General features: G+C 43.8%; 1 protein-coding gene and 1 long non-coding RNA gene across 4 annotated transcripts in view; both read right to left on the reverse strand.

Moving 5' to 3' along the window:
• ZNRF2 (zinc and ring finger 2) overlaps positions 1-5,305 on the reverse strand; it is a 55,506-nt gene extending 50,201 nt beyond the window's left edge. For both annotated transcript variants that reach the window (XR_008209578.1, XM_052695939.1), the window contains exon 1: positions 4,757-5,305. Coding sequence is in view for 1 of the 2 variants with exons in the window: in XM_052695939.1 (XP_052551899.1) it covers positions 4,757-5,192 (436 nt within the window). In the remaining variant the exon portion in view is untranslated. The remainder of the gene's footprint in view (positions 1-4,756) is intronic.
• A 4,912-nt stretch (positions 5,306-10,217) lies between these two features.
• LOC128086625 (uncharacterized) lies at positions 10,218-21,496 on the reverse strand. 2 transcript variants are annotated; one of them, XR_008209443.1, is made up of 3 exons: positions 16,484-21,496; positions 15,213-15,397; positions 10,218-14,698 (listed from the first exon to the last, which is right to left on the reverse strand). It is a non-coding gene; the product is annotated as an uncharacterized LOC128086625 (long non-coding RNA). The 2 variants fall into 2 exon arrangements; XR_008209442.1 differs by having other exon boundaries at positions 10,218-11,488; positions 16,484-21,492.
• Positions 21,497-23,922: the final 2,426 nt, after the last annotated feature.

The following is a 23,922-nucleotide window of genomic DNA, read 5'->3' on the forward strand; positions in this document are numbered from 1 at the left end:
GCTGAAGCGATGGCACACATCTATCTCCTTCACTCTCTGGTTTCTGTAAAGGTGTACATACGTGGATAGATACACTCCACTTCAGCCTTCCTCTACAAGAAGCACAATAAAGACAGCCTCTCATGACTATTACTCTCCTTTCCCGAAGCATATAGACATGGTTATGACTGTCACTGCTGCAGCCAAGAGAACAGAAACTAATCAACTCACTAAAACAAACATAATCTCTTGGTTTTAATCGTGCTGCATCTTGGAAGACCTTTGAACAGCAACAGTAAAACTATCTCAAAATGCACATGGGATTTTTATTTTTATTACGTTCACAATATGGCATATGATATCCCTGAAGAATAAGGTAGAGTTTATTTGGAAAAGCAATAGCTTTTATTAGATGAAAACCTTACAATCTTTCCTCATTCTGAATGGGTGAAAGGTACAGAAGTATATGTTGTACTGAAGATGAACGGGCCTTCCTCAAGCATCAAAATAACAGGGTCAAACTGCAATAGTAAGTTTCACTGCTCCTGAAACCAATCACAGACACACAGAGGACATCCCAAAAGTCTCAGAGCAAAGCACAGTTCCCAACGCTCCTCCCAAGCGAGAGGGCAAAGACCTCACAGCTATAACCTTCACTGGCAAAACAGGATCTGCACTAAAATCTGAAGTGTTTAGGAGTTTCACACTCATGGTTTCACAAAGCAGCAGTACTTCTGAGAGAGAAGGGCAAGGAAGGGACCAGAAGATACTTGCCTCCTAAACGTAGGTATGAGAAAGATGAAGAGAACCTTTTTCCATAACCTGGAGTCATCACCTCTACTAGCTACTATTGCAAACAAATGCTACTACAAAACACATGAAGGGTTCTACCCAGAAAGCATTACCTACAGTCAGTGGCTGGCAGTAAATTCTGCACTGTAAGGTGTGCTTCATGAAAAAGCATGATTATTGTTTGGCTGAAGAAGAACACTGCAAACTTCTTTCCCCTAATAACACAGAGAAGCAACCTCATGCCAAATTCCTACTCCAAGTCTCGAAGCAGACCTGAAAGACGTCAACAGTTCTACCTGCTAATATTATGCATTTAACATCTTTCTATCCATACATCACATGAAAGTGTGTGAGACACAGTCTGAGATTTCAAATAATACTTCCAAGTTCTCTTCTGAATGAATCTTACTGAAGAACTGATGTGAAAATTGAAGAAAAAAAACAAACACGCAACATTTTAGCCATCTACAGTTGCATTTTTACATAGTTTTTCTTAAGACACTCTTAAGATAAAGATGTATGTCAAAACTTTTAATCTAGTCTTCTTGCAACATTCTCAAGAAGCAATTCAATTCTGAGCACTATATGTATTACTAGCAGGTGTTTTCACCAACAATTCTCCCTGCTGTGATCACCCAGAAAAAGATCACAACAAGAGGGATATAAGGAGCTATCAACATTTCAAGTCAAGAAAGTAACACTTCAGCAGTTACCCAAAACAAAGAATATTCTGAAAGAGGCTCCAGTTTGAACTGATTGTGACAAAAACAGGTTAGAGCTACAGCAGTAGCTGACAGTCTGTGCAGAAACTCTCAACCCTGAAAAACTGGGGAAAAAATGAAATTACTTGTGGATCTCAAGACCAACTCTTTAGCGTGCTGGTCTTAAGAAAAGGTAAGAATATTTACTTTGCGGCCAAGCAGGGAAGTCCTGTTCACTGAGCAACAAGACGGCAGACTACTGCTTCAAACTCCTGATAGCAGTGTTATCACCTTAAAGGAAACTGGAACTTGGCATTGTGTTGCAAGAAAATGCTTGAACATAACACGTAGGTTTGTCCTCTACATCTAGGAGTGCTGTAAGATCTCATGGAATTTGGGTCTCACTCTGCTTAGCGTTCTAACACTACTCCAAGAGTGCTTGTAGCACAGACTTAAACAGGCTTGGGGTTCTTTTATTTCGTGAGAGCAGGGCCTCAATTTGTCTGTGAATGTTAATCTGAGCTAACACACAAGGGTGCATAGCAGTATTTACTCAATTCCATCCTGACCATGAGGTACACAAGCCTGAGGTCAGACAGGACCACTAGATCCTCAGAGCTAGGCAAGGCTGCTGTCACTGCAATTCTAGTCAAAGGAACAGAGCAACTATATCATCATATCCTCCCATATGTTAACATACGAAAATATTATGTTTTCTATATTCAGTATGTTAATAACATTAATAAGCATAGTATGGATTAAAATGCATTACATTAGAGAATTAATATGTATATACTCCTCTTCTATATATGAAGCTGCTCAGTGAAAATGGTGATACAGTATAATTCCCTAATGGTAAATTAATTACAGTAATCAAAAAAGTACAACACCCACACATCACTGATCAGTGAAGTCAAGCAGTATTCCTAAAACTATAAACAGACAAAACTTCAATTATTCTTTTTTTTTTTAATTACTTTTTTAATTTGAATAGAATCATTGTGCTAATTCTCCAAATTAATTTTGGTGTTTTCAAGACAGAAAGAAACAATTCTGTTTGGAAGTTACAAAACAAGGGAAGGTACTTGAAGCTTGCATTTAACACACAAGTTAAATGCCAGATACCACACCTAGACAAGCTTGAGCTAGTTACTGTCAGGTCAAAAACACTCCTTCCAGTTATTTTTCACTATGCTGAAGATACCAAGTTATGATCTTCAGTGGGGATATGCATTCCAAGTACCTAATTGGTATGAGAAATAGAGAAGAAAAAAAAAAAAAAAAGCATGCAACTAAACTGCGATGCCTACATTCAGCATCACCTGGTTGTGTCACTGCTATCACAGAACATTAAAATTGTAAAAAAGGACTGTTTCAAATGAGGTCTTTTTCACAAGCACTGCAGCATTCCAGTTAAACAGTTAATAACCCTGACAAGAAATACTAAGATTTTTAGAACACAAAAAGCAAAATGATTTATGATCATCTCATGACCACCTAAAGAGAGTCTATTTTAACACTTGCTACTAAAATCCCAGCATATGGCATTCCTTGTTCATTAGTGAGGAGATGAAGAGAACACACCTCTGGTAGTGCTTCTTCTGCACCAGTAGAAATAAGCTCTGCTTCATCTCAGCCTACATCCCCTTTAATAGTACAGTTCCAGAGATTTGTAAAAGACAAGACAAACCATAGTACAGTAATTAACACATTAGGACCTGCCATTAAAAAAAAACATAACAAGTTCACAGTTGTTTTGAAGAGATCTTCTTGCATGTGACCAGTTTCCTAGGTAGATTATTGCTCCTCATTACTGCACTTATATTTAATTCAGAGCTTCCTTGAAGCAAGGCAGGCTGTCAGATAATGTTTGGGCAAGAAAAAAAACAGAAGTTTTTCTTCTAAACAACATTAAAGCTATATGCTTTAATGATTCCCTTGTGCTTAGCATGAACCTCACAACACTCATCCCATTTCTTTTCCTCACTAAAAGAAACACTAAAAGAAGCACCTACCTTTAGCAAGCTATCCTGATGCTACAGCAAGTACCCCTGCAACAAAGCACTACTATTCAGTAGCTCGGTGCTATGACAGCAGTAGTTTTCTTCAGGGCAAATAGTCCTTTAACATGACAGGGCTTGGCAGCTCTCTGTTGCATCCCAGCACTGCGCAGGGAGGAGATGGCTTTGGCTGCAGGCAGTGACAGCTCTGGTGCCCCCAGGTCAGTGCAGCTGTGTGCATGTGACAGAGCTCTACACACCCCGCCAGGCTCCAATTGCCAACAGGTCCCATCAGAGGAAAGAAGGGAGCCCAGTCTGCTGCAAATGCCATGCACGAGTCCATTAATCTCAATGCGGAAATGTGGTACTTTGATGTTAGTCCCACCATCCCCAGAATAAAGCTGTTAGGGAAGCCGGGTCGGTACTCAGACTGCTTGTAAGACATTATTCTATGATACATACTGGCATTATCAAAAGAATGAATCCACTGGAAAAGGTCACCTTGCACCTGAATGTGTGACCAGCACAAACAGCGACCTTTAGAATGAGCAGTGCTGAGAGCTGTCGGCAGCTTCCGTGCAGGCTCTTAACTAAAGGAGAGAATCCAGGCAGTAAAAGCAAACCCCACACCAGCTAAATAAATACAACTGTTAAGACAAAAAGCTGCACCCACTCGCTCCAGGTCTAACGCACTTCTCAAAGGGCCTCTGCTCCTCGGTGAGCCCGGGCCGTCGGTTCGCCTCCTGCCCCTCTGCTGCCCCACGCACGTGACCGACCCCGGGACTGCCTGCGCAGGGAAACGCCGACAGCTGCCCTCCGTGCCTCTCTTAGGGGAAATAGCAACTTTCTTTCGCTTCTCTTTTTCTTAACTCGCACAACTCACAACCCGAGAGCTTCGAAGGCACGAGCGTCAGCCAAGTAGCGATCAGCATCTAAAGAGGGGTTTGGTCCGATCTTAGAATAAACGGCCGAGACACATGATCCAATTAAATTCTAATTATGTAAGTAGTAGGCAGGAGTATTTACACAGGCGCTGATTACGGCTATTAAAGTCTAAAGTCGGCGGCCGGGAGGCTCCGCTTCCTCCTTACCGTGCCGGCCGCGCCGCCTTAGCTTTGCTTTCAGTTTTCAGCCCCCACTTTCCAAAAACTCTTCACAAACACGGGGAGACGGCGGTCCCCCAGCGGCCCGTGCGGGCTCCGGCCTCGATGGGTACGGAGAGGTCGCCCCCAAAGCCCCCCCAACCTCCTTCCCCGCGCCTCCCGCCCGCCGGGCCGCCCTTACCTCCGAACAGGTGCGGCGAGAGGTGCGCGGGCAGCGAGCCGATCACCAGCCGGGGCCCGCCGGCCGATCCGCCGCCCCCCGCGGGCCGCTCCCGGCCGCCCTCCTCCGGGGTGCTGCTCACTGAGTCCTGCGAGCCGTAGGGGCCGCTGCTGTGGGGGATGTTGAAGGCGGACTGCGCGGAGCGGGCCGCCGCGGCGCCGGCACCTCCCATGGACCTGCTGCGGGGCGCAGTGCCCGCCGCGCTGCCCGCCGCCGCCGCCGCCGCCGATCCGCCGGGAGCGCCGTGTGGCGCCGCCGCCAGGTGCGGGTAGCGCCCGCCCGCCGCCCGCCCGCCGGTCCCGTTAGCGCCGCCGCCGCTGGAGGAAGGTAAATCCCCGCCTGAGTACGCCCGGGTGCGGCCGTTGGCGGCGGTGGGGCTGCTCTGCTTCGCGCCCATGGTCCCGCTGCCCTTCTGAGGGGAAGGCGCCGGGCACGGGAACGCGTCGCTCGGTGCGTCGGTGCCGAGAGGAGAGAGCCGCCCGCCGCGATCCGGCTCAGCTGGCGGTCCCGGCGCGGCCGCTGCCGGCGGGTGCGGGGCGCCGCCGTGAGCCGCTCGGCACGCTGCCGCCTGCCGCCGCGCCGCCGCTCGGCCCCGCTGCCGCCATCCCGCCGCGCCGCGCTCTGTGGGGCACCGGCGGCAGCCGCCCGCCGAAGCCGCTCGCTCGCCCGCGGCGCGCCGCGCTATGCCGAGGGAGGCGGGAAGGGGCGGGCACGGCGGCGCAGCCGCTCCTCTACGCTGTCGCCATACTGGGGGCGGCCCCGTGCGGGGAGCTGGCGGCGGGTGCCGTGCCGCCTCGCCTTCCTTCCCCCTGCGCGACGGGGTGTTGGCCCCTGGAGCGGAGCGGCCCGCCCCTCTCCTCACGCGAGGTGCGAGGCGGCGCTGAGGGCGAGGCCGGCCGCGGGGGTCGTCTGCGCGGAGTCCCCTCGCGGGGCTGAGGCGGGACCTCTGTCGGAACGGAGGGCGCTCCTTGAGCGCGGCCGCCAGGGAGGAAAAGGGGTTAAAGCTCCTGCCGGTGCGGCGGCCGTTAGGGGCGGCCGTTGGCGGCGGTGCCCGCGGGGAGGCGAGCTGCGGCTCTCCGTGTGACCCGCGTCGTGCCGCGGTGGTTGTAATAAAACGTGCGGCCGCCAAGTGTGTCTGTGTTTGTGTCTCGGCGTGCGCGGGGTAGGCTGTCCTGACGCGGCTCCCAGAGGTCGGTGGCCCCTCGGAGCGGCGATGTGGCCGGGGTGGTGCAGCCCTGCGGCCGGCTGGGGGCCGGAGCGGGTAGTGGACGCTTTCCTCGCTCGAAGGAGCACCCCAGTTGCTGAGTGCTGTACACGAATAAGGACTGCCCGCAAATTCCGGTCCTGTGAGTTGTACCTGCGTGGCTAACAGGCTCTGTTTGCTCAAAGTGAAACAAGTCAAGGGCAGAAATACTTAGTTCTTTAACGGTACACGATGTTGAATGTTTTACAGTCTGAATGTACGCAAACGTGATTCCTACAGTCAGCCACACAAGGTGACGGCTTGTTCCGTGGATTACCGCCTGCTGTCACGCATGGCATGTGGCCATCAGGCAGTGCTGTGTGCCATCTCAGGGCTGGGCTCCAGCTGCACTCCTGCCTGTGGCACAGTCCTCAGACAATTTTATGATTAATACAGCAAAACAGATCAATACTTGAATTCACATACAAAGTCTTGCTTTAGTGTGTCCGAGAATACCCATTTTCAGAGGTGAACAGATGTGGAGGCCTCCCCTCCAAGCCTCTCCCCAGATGCTTTCTCACACAGTGCAGCCCACAGTTTGGTGTGCAAGAAGACCTAGCTGCTTGAATGGTGGAGGAGGTAAAATCTCAGAGATTTCAACAGTAGAAGGCAGAGATCCCCTTAATGTTCCCACAGAAGGAAAAGCTGCCATAGGAATTCCTCTTTTGCCTGATTCCAAGAATTCACATGGGCAAAGGATGTTGCAGACATGACTCATAATTTCTGCTGCCTGCAGAACGCTCGTTGCCTGTTTCACCCTGTTAGAGGCCAGTGTGCTAGGAGCTGTTAGTGCATTCTTAGCATCTCCACCAGTGAGTACAAGTGGAGCTGGCTGGCTGTTAGAATAAACAGCATTTTAAAGTACTGCATTGCTGTAAGTACCACGCTGCCATTTGTATTTTCCTTATGGTGATCCTATGAGTTGAGCAGGTATTAAATGGATCCTATTTGGTTATGAATAACCTTTTATTCAATTTAAAATTAAATAGTAAACCCAATGGGGAAAAAAGGCCTGAAGATATCTGAGGAGTTATTCAACGGTACAGTCAGAAAATTAACTCTAACAGCATCAAGTATCTCACGGAAAAGGACTCAGCTGCAGACAGCAGCAGAACAGCCCCTGCCTCCTTCTCAGAAAGTATGGATATTCCCAGTGAGATGTTATTTTCCTTTGGCTTCTGTTTTTGCTTTGCACCTGGTGTGTTTGAGTGTAATGTTTGCAGATCTCACTATCACATGTGAATCTAAACAGGACGCATACCTCAGAGAACACCTACATCTTCAGAAGAGCAGTGTGACATGCCTCTGAGCCAGCTTTCTCTTCTCCATCTTTTCTGTTCATTCTTATTAATGGTCGAATAGAATTTTCAATACATACAGAAATTTGCTCTGTATATCCAATAGTAAAGTTGGGTTTTCAAGCTAACATTTCTTCTAAAGAATGACTATCTGCAAGCATTAAGTCTTGTAGAGGCAAGTACCTGGCACTGTACTTTCTACCCATTTGTTTATTAATATGTTCCAGAAGTAGTTTGCATAAAAATTTCAATTTCCTACCCAGTGCAGAAAATAATCATTGGCAAGAGGAGACAGTGTAGAGAGAAAGTAGAACGTGTTGCTGCTGACCAAATTTCCACAGATTTCAAGGACTCAGTGGAAAGTACACAGTTACATAAAAATTAACTTCTGTAGGCCTACGTGGATGAATGCTGTTATTATTCTTGTAGAAACATATCTAAAGAATCTTATTCGTAATTAAATAAGCATGAAGTAGAAACTAACCTTCTTGTTCCAGGAGAGTAGAAAAAAACTGATTTAGACAGGCACATGCACTTGCTATTCTTTGTTATTAACTGTGTGCCCGTGCCTCCATTTTAGCTGTAGTAACACTACCTTGTCTATCAGCAAGTGAAAGCAATAAGCTTGCTTTTTCACCAAAACTAGCTAAGAATGCGTACTATTGCACATCTTGGAAAATGTGTGCTGATAAATATTTGGAACACTGGTCTCAATTTTGATCAGTGAGCTATACTGATGAGTTATACTCCTTCTGCCCTCCTATTCTCTTCAGTGTCTTTTACAGGGAGATTAAGGTATGTGGAGATGTGGCACTGGGGGACATGGGTTACTAGGCATAAAGGGGATGGGTCAGTAGTTGCACTAGGTGGTCTTTTCCAAAGTTTATGATTCTATAATTCTGTTATTTCAGTGTGGTCTCAAGCAAGATTTCATCTCTGGCAAAAGCATCTGACTCTGCACTAAAGAGGCCAGCTAGAGATTAAAATTCTATTCAGAACTGACCACGTACTCATTTCTAAAGAAGAGTTGTAAAAACACTGTATAAACTCATAGCACACAGTTAATTTTCCAATAGCTAAGGTAGGCTTCTAATCGGGCTTGGGGATTTTCTGATCAGATACCAAACTAGGAGTGCACACTGTGGTTGGGAAAGAACAATGATGTTTTTACGTTGTTGTATATTTCAGGTCTTTAAAATAAACTCAACCACACAGCGGCTCCCCACAGATACTGAAAACAGAAACTGTTGAAGTGTTTGGTTGGTCATAGAGGAAGCAAAACAGAAGTATTTTATCCCTTTAAATTAAGACTTGTGTAAAGTACACAAGCCTTGAATCTGCAGGTAGTTTTAGCCATCTGGCAGACCACACTCTCCTCAGATATGTTCACATCTGTATGCTAAATGAAACAGGTCTCATTTACCCTGTCCACATGACCGTGAATTACACATAAACCTATGGCAGGCATCTTTTTGTGAAGCATTTTGATAGCAGTGTAAACCAGCTGGTATGCTGAGAGATGTAGAAGACCTTGTTATCCAATATCTTAGAATTTCACTTGCATTGAATAACACTTTGCTCATGTTGACTTTACTCCTGTGAAAATCTATGCATCTACTTATACCAACGCAGCAAAAACAGTCCTGCTCTATGCTGTGATGAGTCTTCATGGATTAAAAAACTCAGCAGCTCTGAAAGTCTTCTAAGGTTTGGGTCCTAAAGTTATGCTGGAAATGTGTGGTTACTTACGTTTTTACTGTGAGGAAGTTTGTCCTTGTTTTAGGAAGATTCTGTTTAAAACCTTCTGCCTCGTGTTTGAAGTTTATGCTTTTCTGAAGTTTCTATCACACTGTAAACAATATGCTGTATTTTGTACACACAAGTTACCCATGCAGAAAGCTAATGTTCACAGGAAAGATAACTTACTTAGTCTTAAAAATAAATTGACTTTGACTTGACATACCAATTGACTATTTACACAAGAAGAAGATGTGGAAATAATTTACTTGAAGAAATGGCAATTTGTGCTGTGCATTCCATTACTATGTGCTCTGAAGTAGCACGATAAGATATACACTTCAGTCTAATAATTTTATTAGAAAATGTATTCTCCATAATAATTTCTAGGCCACTCTACAGGGTTGTATTATTGTAGCCACAGTGTACCATAGTAACTATACCTAATATGAGATGCCATTCTTAAGAACTTGCCATTTCATAGAATCATAGAATCATAGAATGGTTTGAGTTGGAAAGGACCTCAAGGATCATGAATCTCCAACCCCCCTGCCACATGCAGGGCCACCAACCTTCCCATTTAATACTAGACCAGGCTGCCCAGGGCCCCATCCGACCTGGCTTTGAACGCCTCCAGGGACACGGAGCATCCACAGCTTCTCTGGGCAGCCTGTTCCAGCACCTCACCACTCTCTTGGTAAAGAAACTCTCCCTGATATCCAACCTAAATCTTCCCTCCCTCAACTTAAAACCATTTCCCCTTGCCCTAAAGAGTTGATTCCCCTCCTGTTTGTAGGTTCCCTTTAGGTACTGGAAGGCTACAATGAGGTCACTCCGTAGCCCTCTCCAGGCTGAACAGACTTGGAATTATTCCATTTGAACTCCATTTGAGTACATCATCAGGCTAGTTACTGGTTCTGTAATAAACTGCATCAGTTCTCCTTGTTAGTTTGGTGGGGTTTTTTTATGAGCTTTGCATGTAACCTACATCAAATGCTTCCAAACCTTTTGTGCACCTACACCCCCTTGTGCTATCTTTCTTCAGAAGCTGCAGTGCAGACCATTTTGTTGTGTGCTCAAGGAATAACTGAAGACAAATTGACTTAGGCAGTGCCCGTGCACTTGCACTGATTCATAAATGAGCTGACATCAATCTATGTTTATTTGGGTGTTAATACACAGATCTGTGGGTGTGGGAATGTGGGGGTGGATAAGTTGACCTGTAAAGGTTCCATCCAGCTGATTCTTCTGTTTCTGCGATTTCTAAGGAGAGGGGGTGGAGGACAAACTAACAGATGGGAAGTATGTTTACTCTCTCTTGTTTTCAGCTCTCGTATATCAGTGCCCAGAAATGCCAGCTGAATGTGGATTTGGGAGTTGGGGGAGGACTGTTGATGGCTTCAGTCCTCTTTATTTCTGCAGAGGGAAATAATAGGCGTCTTTCAGAGTATATTCCTGAATCACATTGCCTCGTCTTGCAGTTCAGAGTGCCAGACCATGAATCCCTTCTGCACCTAGAGAAGCATTTGGCTTTACAGAAAGCTCTGTCTGAACAATTCATAATGGCTAATAAAGAAAGCACTCTGAGTCCTGACATTGTGGATATTACACAGGTAAATCAGTCTTCAGAGGCTGATGGCCGACAAGCTTTTTTACAGGATACATCTTTCACTGGCAGTGCTAATTGCTTGAATGGTAGGCATCTACAGACAGAGGTGAGTAAATGGAAATTACAGAAACATTAACAAAACAAAATATGTAGCAATGAGAGCAGGCAGTAGAGCCATGTGACATTAGATTTGCCGAATACCATTTGTATTCTTTCAGGTTCTGTATTGTCTGCCAAATATTACCTTAATCTTTCAGAATCCAGGAGAAAAAAAATCTTTTTTCCTCATTTTTGCACAGATAGTATTTTCAATTGATAGTTTTAAATCAGAGAAGTATTGTTCTTTTAATCTTTCGTATCCTTCTATTTACAACCTGCTGCTGATAAGCCTAACAATGAAAAACAAGAACATACCAGGTAGCTCCTCAAAGGGCTTTTGAGCCCAGCTGCTTCGGCAGTCCTGCATGCATTTTGGTGACTCCTTGCACTGAGGTCACAGGGACAGTAAAGACTTCGAGGTATATTAAAAGCAAGGTTTACTAGTATATGTATCAGAGTAATGCTTTATTAAGGAGTGCGTAAGGAAGACAGCAGAAGCATGTAACTGGACTTTTCTGAAGCCCTAGATCAGGGCTGCAACTGAACTGAGTCAGGAGGAATGTCAGAGGGCTCCACTTCCCGTGCTCTGCCAGAAGCATTTCTGCCTGGGCTGCTGCGCACCATGCCTGGTGTAAAGCAGGCACGAGGGTGGTGTAAAAGACTCCATCTGTTGTGCTGGCTCTGATCCACTTGGCAGAAGACAGAACCTGTGAAAGTAAGAGAAGAACGAAGGGAATTGTGAAGCCACTTCTTCCTCTCTGTTGCTGATATGTACTTTCCCAGAAGCAGGAGAAGTCGAGTCCTTGTCTTCAATTGCTGCTTACAGAGTGAGGGAGACCCTCCAGTAAAAGCATGGGGACATTCATGATTTGGATTCAAGGGTCCAAATTTAACAATTTTTGAAGAAACAAAATGTTCCATAAACAATAGTAGAAAGTAAAAGCACCCTTTACCACTTCGGAAGCCCAGCACAAACTTCCTGGTAGGCTTCTCTGCTCTTAGCTGGTTTCAGTTCACTAATTAGAAAATGTCAGGATCAAGTTAGAACTGGAACAGTTAAAGTTAGTTCTTGTAACAGTCTGATGTAACAAGCCATTTCTAGATGATAAAACATTCTTCTAGGTGATGGGAATGCACAGACAGCCTCACGGTAGGTTCTCTTTGGGATGAGTGCAGTGGTTACAGGGTTAGCTAACCGTGTAGAGCACCTGGATATCTCCTCCTTAGGAAGGTCACAATTTATCAGGATCATTCAGAACATTTTAGTTGTCACTATTCCTTCCTAAACAAAGCTTTTCCCCTGGAGTCACAAAGTCCTCTTTAACCCATTGTGATGTGATCACAAAATGAGGAGGGCCTTTTTGCAGCCACACAAAACCAAAACAAGGACAGTATGAGATTGTACGGCTTCCTTGTGGAGGTCAGATGGGAAAGAAGAGACCTGTTTTGTAGGAAGCACATCATGAGGCTGGGGAGGCTTAGTTTCACTCTGAATGTCATTACTTCCTCTCTTGTGAATGGAAAAATGCAAAGCAGGCTGGTATCGTATGTCCACACTGACATCTAGTGCTGAAAAAATTGCACTAGCCATGGTGGAAACAAAGAAGCAAAAAGGTGTTGGAGTGGAATGAAAATCTAAGATGTTTTTACCTTCCAGTTCAAAAAGAGAATCCAGCCCCCTGCTAAATCAGAATCCCTCCTTCTGAGCTTTTTCTAAAAAGGATCGTTCACTTAACAGTGTCTTTTAGTTGTTCTTTCACTTCCCATTTTGATACTTTCTCATCATTTTTCCATACACACATAAAAATTGCACGTTGTGATATTTTACTGTGCCTTTAAGGGCAGGCAAAGGCTGATTAAAAAAAAAAAACTGTGCATTTTTATTGCAATTTTTATCTTTCTTGGGGTAGTAAAAAGCGATAGTAGTGTACAGAATAATGAGTATTTTTCAGTGCCAGCTGCCAGCACACTTCCCCTCCCGTCACCAGGGAAATTTGAGATTAAAACCAAGTGCTCCATATGCTTCAGAAGTGATATATGCATGTAAGCAATGGATAAATCCTCAAAGGAGAAGAGGAAAAGGACAGATCCCAAAGCTCTGAGATCAATGGGCTTTTTTACCCATTGAATCCCAAGCTTTGGCTCCTGTCCCAGGGGGACGTGTGAGCTCTGCCAGCCTCGCTGGGACACTGCAGCCCAAATGCCAGCGTGCTCCTGGCAAGCTGCAGCAATAAGGTTCCGCAGCAGCTGGCAGAGGTGTGCTCCACAGAGGGAATCCTGTTGTTCATCAAGTGGCTTCCCAAGAACAGGGCACTTCTTGTTTCTCTGCATGAAGACAGAGCGGGTCCTGACCTGCCAGGCACTCCTGATGAGATCCTCCAGAAGCTGTGCGCTGGGCTCTGCAGCACATTGCAAGCAGTATCTGCTGCCACTTGGTGCTACCTGAGATACCTCTCACCTCCTCTTTCACAGCACAGCAAGCAACAAATGGGAGGGTTTAGCCCTGGCTGTTTTGTGAGTGCAAGCCTCAGGAGGAAATATGGCCTTCATCTGCCGGCAGTACCCTTCCCACCCCCAGAGCCAGACAGCCCAAGTATTAAGATGCATTTTCTTCTTTTAATTTTAATTTTAATTTCTTCTTTTAATTTTTGCAGTTCTTATATTTGTCTTGAGCACAAATAGAATCCCAAAGAAGGAAACGTATCACAACATCTAGGCTGTATTTTTTTCCCATTTCTTGTAATCAGCAACCATATGCAGATTTTAAAAACATTTCAGACTTGTGCATCTGGGCTGGACAGATTGGGATGAGCAGGGAGGATTGGCAGGCCCAATTAGACCATGAGAAGCATAAGTAGCTGTCAGAAATAAGGATAGAGCAGGAGAAAGCATGTGGCATCTTTCACTAGATAAGCCGTAATGATTGGCATGCTCACTCAGAAACATTCTTTTTCTGATTTAATGGGGGCTTAGTGTAGTCTAAAGACAAATTGTCTCACAGCTGAGACCATGCTAATCAAGCATTAAAATGTAGGGTTGGAGTCTGATGTCAGTTTAAATTCCGTTAATATCAGTGGAATTATGCCAGAACGATACGCCCAACTTTGTAGGGTGCAAAACTTGGCCTGTGTATATCATTAGGAGTAAAAGCATGCAAAACTGTATCACGTGTTGTGTATCCTCTTGAAATAAAAAGTGATAGAATAGTAAAAATAAAAAATGTAAACTAGACTAAGATGAAGGGGAGAAATAGTGAGAACAAAGGGAAAACAAAAAGGAGACTGAGAGGGAGAAGGAGATGGACAAGGGAGAAAGAACAGAGAAAGAGAAGAAGAAGGAAAAGGAACAGAAGAAGGGAAAGGAAAAGGGGAAAGGGAAAGAAAATGAAGGAAAGGAATGCAGGAATTTAGGAAGATGGCCTGATGAAATTTAAAAACCTGCACAAAAATTGCTAAATGTGTGGTAATAAAATTGAATTAGAACACTTCAATGTTGGTGTCGCCATATCATGTCCTTGTCCAACCTTCCCCTTCTTGCTTTCAGGATGACCCAAAGCACATTAACATGTGAAAGGTGACTTTACAGAGAATATTTGGTGCAGCGATTGGACATTAATATAAATACATTCAGCTGACAATAGTTCCTAAGCTTTCAGGGACGTTGCAGAGTATATAAAAAGCAGTGCTTTTTCAGTATGATACTAGTCAGTGATGGCTATAATCCCAACTCCAAGAGCCTGGAGCTGTTGGAGGGGTGTGGAGAGCTCAACAAATTCGAGTGAAGCCAAGCTGCTGCCAGCCTGTAACCCCTCAGCTGCCGGCCTGGGGACACGAGCAGGGAGATGTTTCATCCACCACCGCATGCATGTTCCTCTCTTATTCTTCAGGCTTTGGCTGTGAGCAGCTTACTCAAACTGGCTGTCCTCAGAGACAAAGGAAAATGTAAATGTGGTTGTGGAGCTCAGTGTTTTAATCAGCAATGGTAGGGGAAAACAATGCTTTAGAAAATCCGCAAATATAAAAAAATACCTGGAATTAAAGAGCTTTTATTTTTGTTATTTGTTGTTTTTTTTTTTTCCCTGACATATTCCTCTTATATTTTGAGTATTCCTCCTTTCCTCTATCTGAAAATAGTTATTTCCAGAACCCTTTCAGGCTTCATATTTCAACTGAAATTGTGCTTGCTCATCCGGTAGTTTGCTCTGTCCAACAACGTCCACATGTAGTTGTCATAAAGTGTAACCCACTGAGCTGACGTGCCTCTGCTACCCACACTCAGACCCTGCCTTGGATTCATGAGATTGAAGGAGAAATCTTAAAGCGCTTCTGGTTTTACTAAAGGCTTTTTGCAAGGGCTAGGAAAAAAAAAACAAAACCAAAAAAGGATTCTAAAAACTAATAAAACTATGTTGGTGAATCCAAAAATACTCACATGAAGAATTTCTTCCCAGAAGAAGCTGGAAAGAAGAAGCAGTGCTTGGAGAGAAGCAGCACAGGTCAGAGGGAAGCTTGCCCTTGATTTCCAGCTATCTGGCCTGATTGTTTGGGCAACTTGTAATTCACTTTGTCTCTTGTTGATTCAGTTCATCCCCTTCTGCTCGCTACCTCTTTATCATCCTGTCAGGATAAAACACTTCATGAATTCCAAGCAGCTCAAAGTGCAAGTTAAAAGAACCTTAATAAGCACAGAAGGTCAATATATTTTATACTGGATCCTTGTGATAATAAGAGCTTTGGATATGCAGAGCTCTTACAGAAGTCGTAGTCCAACTTACGCAAATGCCAGTTACAAAAATAAAAGTCAGTGATGTTAGGCTGCTAAGCAAAACAATGAAGCCCAGAGCATGCAATAACCATTTCTGCAAAAACACTCTGCAAGTTTTCATACAGCTGGGTGTATCTTAAAAAATGGGTCCCAGGTACAATTAATTATGTAGAGATTGTATTGGCTAGAGGAGCCACATTTGAATTCACCTGAGGATTTAAAGGTATGAGCTATACTGGAATAATATTAGATGAATATTTTGTCAATCAGCAGCTGACATAAAGTAAATGTTTGACTGTTATTGCTGCTGTCACAATTAATCACAAGGGCTCGGGAATCAAATACTACAGCACGTACTGTTTTTCATTAACATCACTGTGCGGTGCATATTAGGGCTTTCACAGGTAGGGAATTAATTCTTATTAGAATGTCTTGCGGGTATCAAAACTGAGGTAATGAGATAGGAATGAGCTGGGAGCCCAGAGGCAAACACAGGGTTTTATATCAAATGGCTTCTTAAAAATCAACCAGGGGAAACTCCAAGGAGAAAGGAGGAGTGTGCCAGTTGGAAACAGCCTTGCCTGCTGCCAGAATAGAACCTTTCAGCCCATATTAATTGGTAGGGTGAAAGATCATTAAGGCTGATCAGTCCCAAAGACAGCACAGAATTTGGTCTCTCTCTCTCTATTTGCTGGCTGAGTTGACTGCCAGCTCATATTGTTGCTAGAAGTTTAATTATCAGCCCTGTTGTTTTCATTAGAAGCTGCACTTCTTTGGGATTTCATTATTTCAGTTCTTAAGGCTCTTCTGTGCATGGTTTGATCGTGGAGGCAGTGGAACAAGATTGATTGAGAGACAGATTTAGCCAGACTGGTGCTGAAATTGTGTTTAAACTTCACCTTTTTGTAACATGTTAAAAATCCTGCCATTATACTTACCAGAGAGTCCAAGAGAGCTGGAAGCACATCAATAGTCTCTGCAGAGAAACCTCCCTCAGACACCTTTTGAAGAGGCGTGTGATTAATTTGGAATCTCTCAATGAGGCCACAGCCCAGCACATATCCAGCAGGAAGGTCAATTGGTTAATGTTTGCTGAAATATATTCCAAATTCTTGGTTCTCACACAGAGCAGAAGATCTTTTCCCCGTCCTCTTCTTCCATATCTTCCATATCTTCCATATGCCAGCCTCCCAGTTCTGCTGGTTAAGGACAGTTCTCAAAGCACAGTTGTTATTGTGAGGCTGAGATGTATTCTACATCTTCCAGCAGGTGCAACGTATCTCAGACGCCGAGAGAACCGAGGGGATAGAAAACAACTCATGTACACAATATAACCTTATGCTGATTTTCAAAGAAAAGTGGGGTTGTTTGTTGCCACAAATCAAAGAGGATCTAGAGGTGGTTAGCTCCTCTTGTTCTGCCCAGCAGGCAGTAATTCTGAAGTCTGTTTGTACAATATATGTATATGTATATGTGTGGCTATCAGTACATCCCACAGACCTCAGCACTATACTAATCCCAGCTGCTCCATGCTCCTTTTCCAGTGAACCAGAGGGCCAAAGTGCTCTCCTCACTCAAAACGGTCATAGGGCAGAATGGTTCTCCATAGCTTACCGGTGGTGCTGTAAGCAACACAAAGATTTCAGATTGCAGCCCAGACTACTTCATTGTGAAGGAAATGCTGGTCCCTGTATGTGGGCAAAGCAGAGATTTGGGCACAGAACCCAGCTAAAAGCATGATGTATGCATCCCACAGAGCAATGGCTTTTGAGTCACGGGTGGGCAAGCAAATGGGAGATCATCTTCAGTCAACCACTGTAATCTGTCTGCTCATCACAACCCAGCTTCTTGCTGATACACTACTCTGCAAATACGTCAGTCGTGCTCCAGGCAATGTATCGATGTAAATGACTTGCCCTGAATGAATTCTTTTTAGTGTATGGTGATATGTGTTATCCAGCCTGACCAGTATGAATTTTAACTGGTGCATAAGCTCCCTGAAATTGTTTTTTTGTGCTGTGCTTACACCTGCTTTTTAAAGATACTGCCCCTCCTTGCAGCTGCAAGGCTGGGGTGTCCCTTCATTTGTATGGTAAAGTTGAGCGTATCCACACTGATGGAGCACAGGCTGCTGCAAGAGCCTGGGGGACATGTAGAAGCTGCATGCCCAGCCAGCATCAGTGGGTGCATAATAATGAGCTAGATCCCTGTGGTCCCCCTCTACCCATTTTCCAGTAGCTGGACTGGACAATAGGCAGCAGCCTTTCCTATGGGGAAAGGAAAAAAAGAGATCTCAGAGTAGAGGTTCAACTGGCAAAGACAATCCTTTCCTAGCAACCCACATAATGTGCTTATCTCTAAACCAGATTTTCAGCATGTTGGAAAGAAAGCGTTGGGTCCCTGTTTGATAACAGGATATGAATCACAGCCAGTGGACCTGGGCTGAGAATGTGGTGTCTAAATCTGAGCTTCTCCAGTGCCAGCGGAATTCCAGCTGGGGCACATCCAGGATTCATCTGCAAAGCCTAAGAAAGAGAAGGAGAAATGATTGACATGATAATGCAGCATCTCCCATGCAAAATGCACACACCCCCTCCAGCATTTTCATAGCCAAATACACACCTTGTTTTGCACTATAAAGAGCATGGGAATGAGATGTGATAATGAGACATAACGAGATGCATATATAAGAGAAGCTATGGACAGGCAGTGAACATAAAAAGAGATGTGTATATATGCACATAGGGGGGAAGTGGCAGATAGGCAGTTACAATCTAACAGCAATAATAACAACAGTAATTAAATTATGTTCATTTTCCATCCCCTATTCACCTTTTTCTTGAAAAAAGAAGGAAATAATCAGGCTTTCTATTCAGATTCTTGTAACTAGACTCCTGTCAAAAATGCCTACCAATATCTGCATAAATCATTACACTAGTATACTTCAGCTGTCTTCCTGTCCCTTGTGTTCTGACTTTCTTTTTCTTTATTAGCAAAGGTAAAGCTGCACAGATAGCCCACAAAAATGCATTTTACAGAGAACGCTGGAAAATATCAGTTTGGAATTCAGTGGCACACCCAGCACTAAAATCTGCTTTCACCGTATCAAGAATCAGAAGCGATGCCAGACCTGTCTCTGTCTCTAACACTTGCAAAAGGCACGTGAGCAAGCTTCAAATCAAAAAGGTCTTGGAGACATTATTGGGAAATATTTTCAAATGATAAATAATAAGGGAAAAATAAAATTTCTGGACTATACAGCATCAGAAAAAGAGGTAATATTTGTTCACTAAACTCTGTTCTAATTATTGACATATTGCAACTAATTAGCATTAGGGGCAAAAAGAAGCTGTAATGTATCCATGTCCTTGTCTTTTTGGAGTGTTTCCAGTACTAATTGCACCAGAGGAGCACTGTGGACGGGAATCCTTTTGCTCTTCTTCCAGTCATTGCTTAGAGGGACTCCCAAGTCTGCACAAAATGTTACAGATTTTCTGACTTTTTTGCAGTAATATTTTTGCCCTTTTGCCCTTTGAAAGGCCATGGAGCCACAGCAATAACCTTTTAGCTGAAAGCCTTTTGAAAGCCAAATCAGCGCTAGCAGATGTACCGAGATTTCCCCTGGGAAAGAATCTAGTTGAGTCAGTCTGATGGCAGCAGTGGCAAGGATAAGAGGTATTCACTGCTGTCGCAAGTCTTGGCTGTAAATGTCTCTGATGGCCGAGGTTGAGTGCAGGTGTTGCAGCACAGTTTCGGTGCTCTCGTTGCCCAGAAATTTCCAAAAGTGTCCATTGATATCAGGTAGGGAGTCATTAGGATGGCAAGGCATGCTGGGTGAAGCAACTGGACACAAACTTGTCATGATGACCAATGTTCATTGATTCTTTTTCTCCCTGTTACTGTTCCATTCATTAGATGTATTCTCTGATGGAAATAAAACTTGTTTCTGGATGACAAGAGCTGTGCAAACATTAAGATGTGGGCATAATTCACTCCTGCTGATGGAAGCAGACCCCTGGCATAATGGAAGCAAGGCATTCTCTTCTTTCTGTGGTATCATGGAGGTCTCTGCAATTAGTTTTGGGGATTTCTATTGCAGTTTTGTTTCTTTTTTGAAAGAAAACATTAATTTTCTCCCCATGGCATAACTGTACTGGCTACAAACGCTCTTTTGGACAGGGAAGTGTGGCCTCCTTAAGGCACTGCAGTCACTCTTCAGGCAAATTGTTCCTCTCAGCAGACAAGATGAGATGGCCAGGGAGGTTGGCTGCCCAGGGAGGTGGTGGAGTCTCCTTCTCTGGAGATGTTCAAGACCTGCCTGGATGCCTACTTGTGTGACCTGCTGTAGGGAACCTGCTCTGGGAGGGAGGTTGGACTCGATGATCTCTGGAGGTCCCTTCCAACCCTTATGATTCTGTGATTCTGTGATTCTGTGAAGATGAGATCCTTTTGCCCTTTTTGCCATAGGATGTGGGGAAATTACTAGTGGGACACAAACAAGGGGAATTTCATTGGCAGAAGCACCAGTCAGTGTACCTTTGTTACATTTTTGCTCATGCCTGGATCATCTTGCACAGGTTTCTATGACAACATAAAATTATTTCTTAACACAAATTAAGTTTGTCAGACTTATGCTTGTGCACAGGAATCTGAGACCAAAAGTAGGCAAACCAGTTTGCGCTATAAAAATGGAGCTACCAAAGCTCTGAAACATAAAAGATGTCATGAAAAAGGATCCCCTAAAAAAGTTGACTGTTGAATATTAAATTTTGATTCTTCTTTTGTACTTGGAGAAAGAAAGAAAAGCACAAGAATAGTGAATGTTGTGAATTGATATACTTGTCCTTTAAATGCAGACAATTTGTGAAAAATCACCTTTGTCTAAGAAAAGAAGTGCGCATGTTCAGTTCATAAATACTGTAGGAACAGAAGATAGGTAGAGAATTCGTAGAGGTTCTTCTTTAGAAAATGTCTAGGGGTACTGAAAATCACATTATGGGCCTGTTTTACACATGTTGAACTGTAAGTTCTTGGTATCCTGGTCCCTCAACTGCAAAATCTGAAGTTTACCTTTTGCTCACACATCTACTCTCCTCCTTGGCTTCCGATATCTTTTTATCAGACTCTAGAAATCCAGTTGTCATTCTATTAGATTCTAGAGATATGGTTTCCATTTGCAGGCTGGAAGGACTATTTTGCTGTCAGTTTGTCCCTACTATATGTGTTTCTGCTGTGTAACTGAGTTTTTTTAAAAAGGTACTCATTCCTTCACAGAGTGATGAATGGTGGCATCACACATCTGTTTAATCTAGGACCATAATTTTTAGTTACAACAAAACCCTATCAAAACTTTAGTGCCATTTTGTAACTTCCATAGAGCTATTGGATTTATAATGTGGATTACTCTTATTAATTCAAAATGGCTGGTTAGCAGGCTGTTTTATCTGAGCTGTTGGTGACATTAGGGACATCCCGTTCATCCTGTGGAGGAGAACAAACTCCATGCAGCAGTGAAGAAGGGGCTGTGGTGTGAATCTAAGCAAACACATCGCCTTTTGTCTACACTTGCTAATCTCAGAGGGAGCTTCATACAAAGAGCAAAAGCAAGGCTTAATCGTTTGCTGCAGCAAGAAAAGCTTTGTTTATTTTTCTTTTACTCCTCAGTGCTTGATTCAGCAGAACTGGGCGGCAGTGATTTTTCCTCCCTTCCTATCTTCCTTTCCCTGTTTCTGCTCTACTTCCTTCTTGGCACCCCTCCTCTTCCAGTTCTCTTCCTCCCAGTAATTCTGAACCGAGCCTCAACGGCATATTGGCTTTATTTCCATTCCTCTCCATCTGCTAAAATATATTTGTGTATTGTGTATCAAATGTTGACAGCTATAATGGTGTCAATAGGGTTTTGAGTCAAAGCCTGAATTGAAACAAGCAGTTTGGGCAGTTTACCTCTCTGATGGGTATCGTTTCAGGCTCTTTTCAGGCTCAAGAAAGGAAACACTGCACAGTTGGGTCCTGCTAGGGAGATTTACTGAACAACCACAATGGGTAGGTGCATTTTTGTTCTTTAGTGGAAATTTAAATTCCATATGGTGATTCTATGTGTTTTACTTGCAAAACAAGCTGACCAGTGTTTCAAGAATCATACAGCAAGCTAGAGCTATGCAACTCCAGTAAGGTGAGCTTGTAGGTCTTCTGAAACATTCAGATGCACACATATTCATGACTGGGAGTGAGGCTGTATATTTCAAACTGAAAGTCCACAGCAGCTTGGTAGGATATAAGATGGGACTGCCTTCCACCTTTCCTTGGAAGCACTCTCCTGTTCTTCCCTTTACTGACATCTTCCTGATCTTACAGTAAGCCTGTTAAGGAAGGTTGTGAAAATCTCAGGTATGACAAGGCTGCATCCATAAAAGCTCTACAGGCCTGTCAGACTTGCTGCATAAGTAAAGTGGCTTTAGGGACACTTAAATTTACCACTCTGGTTTGGATATTTTGTCTTCAATGTATTGATTGTTACTGTTTCTCCAAGCTCTTTGCTATGCATGATACATTAATTTAGTAGAGGTCTCAGACATATTTTGTCAGCTCTGCATATCTTCGGAGCAAAATGAATTTCTCCCATTGTACAGATTTATTTGATTTATTTCTGTGGGATGCCCATAGCTGGCTATAAGAGTGTGAATTGCATATACACTAAAATAATTTGATTGCATTTCCATGAGTCTTCCAATCACAAGATACTCAGATGGAATATCACCTCAAATGGAGGTGAAATATGTCATAGGATCAAGGCACAGGGCCAGCCAATACTGATTTTTTTTCCCAAGGCAGATTTGTTGTGGGTTTTTTTCTGGTTGATTTTTTTTTTTTTTTTTTTTTTTTCTGTTTTTTTGTTTTTGTGTTTCACCCAGTACAACGTTCAGCATTGGAAGGAAGAGATCAAAAACTACCAGAAATCCTTAGAATGTATTTCCTCTACGTTAAAATAACTAAATAAATAAAATAAAAACTAGCTGAAGTTCTGCTTCTTGGTTAACACTGTGAAGTTAGTAAGAACTAGACTGGCAAATAAATTTCAGAGTCTAGAAGAAAACAGAGGTGAAAAGATGCTGAGATGAGAAGAGGAAAAGCAGTGTTTTTTGGAAAGCCTCAAGCATTCAGAGCTCTGCAAGCATGCCCAACTGAGTGAACTGTGTCCTCTTTACTCCTTGACTGTGGTCTGAAAAAGATTGACGGCATTTAGTGATCAGCTATGCCAGCTTGCCAGGCAGTTATTAGGAAGTCACCAAAGTCAGCCCCAGCTCCTCCTTCTTCATTAGGAGGACATGAGGAAGTATTACTTTTCAGAAAGGGTGGTCAGGCACTGGAACGGATGCCCAGGGAGGTGGTGGAGTCACCGACCCTGGGGGTGTTCAAGGAAAGGCTGGATGTTGTGTTGAGGGACATGGTTTAGTAGGAGCTATTGGGAATAGGTGAACGGTTGGACTGGATGATCTTTCAGGTCTTTTCCAACCTTGGTGATTCTATGATTCTATGATTCTATAATTATGCACTTGTTTCCATTTCATTCAGTTAAACTACCAGTGCTGTGTTTACAAGCAAAAAAGAAGTGCTCTCTCTGTATGGCCTCAACGCCATCCCTGCTTTTGTGCTTAAATGTTTTTTTAGCTCTTAATCTTTTGCAGTATATTTTGTCTTCTCTAAAAGTTTAACCAGCGTAGGCTGAATCAAATGACATCCTCCAGGGGAGAAACACCTTGTCTCAATATCTAAAGTCTGCTTTGTTTGCTGCTAGAAGTCATCTACCCCCGCACACCACATTCACAGTTTATTTTTGAGTCACTGTTTATTCACACTAAGTGATCCAAGCCTTACATAATATCCTAGAAATGGGCCTGGTCTTAAAACACCTTGAGGACCAACCACCACTGCCATGGGAGTGGAAGGTTCAAGTAATTCCCTGTGCTGGGCCTTACCATCTCTGGTCAGAGCAGTGCTGTGAAGCTGTCTGAGAATTGACTGTTGATTCACTGCCCTGTACCATGGCACTCTGGTCATGGATAGGGACCTGTGGTCATTCCCATATTGTTCCTGGGGGGGACAATAGACCCAAAAAGCAGAAAAGATCAGACAGGGAGCAGCAAACAGTACTGACTGACATGACCAGTGAGTTACATCTTTCCAAAGAGCTGCTGTACCTGAGGTAGAACACGGCATAGCCACACCAGTAAAGTTGCCTTCTTTCAGGAGTCCTGGAAGAAGTCTTTCAGGATGATTGGATGTTCCAGGAACAATAAATAAATGAATGATCTTTGGCAGAATGACCATTATTTGTCCAACCTGTCTTTCCAGAGTAGAATACAAGATCCTGGAAGCC

This window comes from Tympanuchus pallidicinctus, unplaced genomic scaffold (genome assembly GCF_026119805.1).
Source record: "Tympanuchus pallidicinctus isolate F22 unplaced genomic scaffold, pur_lepc_1.0 scaffold3, whole genome shotgun sequence".
In the NCBI taxonomy this organism is placed as follows: domain Eukaryota; kingdom Metazoa; phylum Chordata; class Aves; order Galliformes; family Phasianidae; genus Tympanuchus; species Tympanuchus pallidicinctus.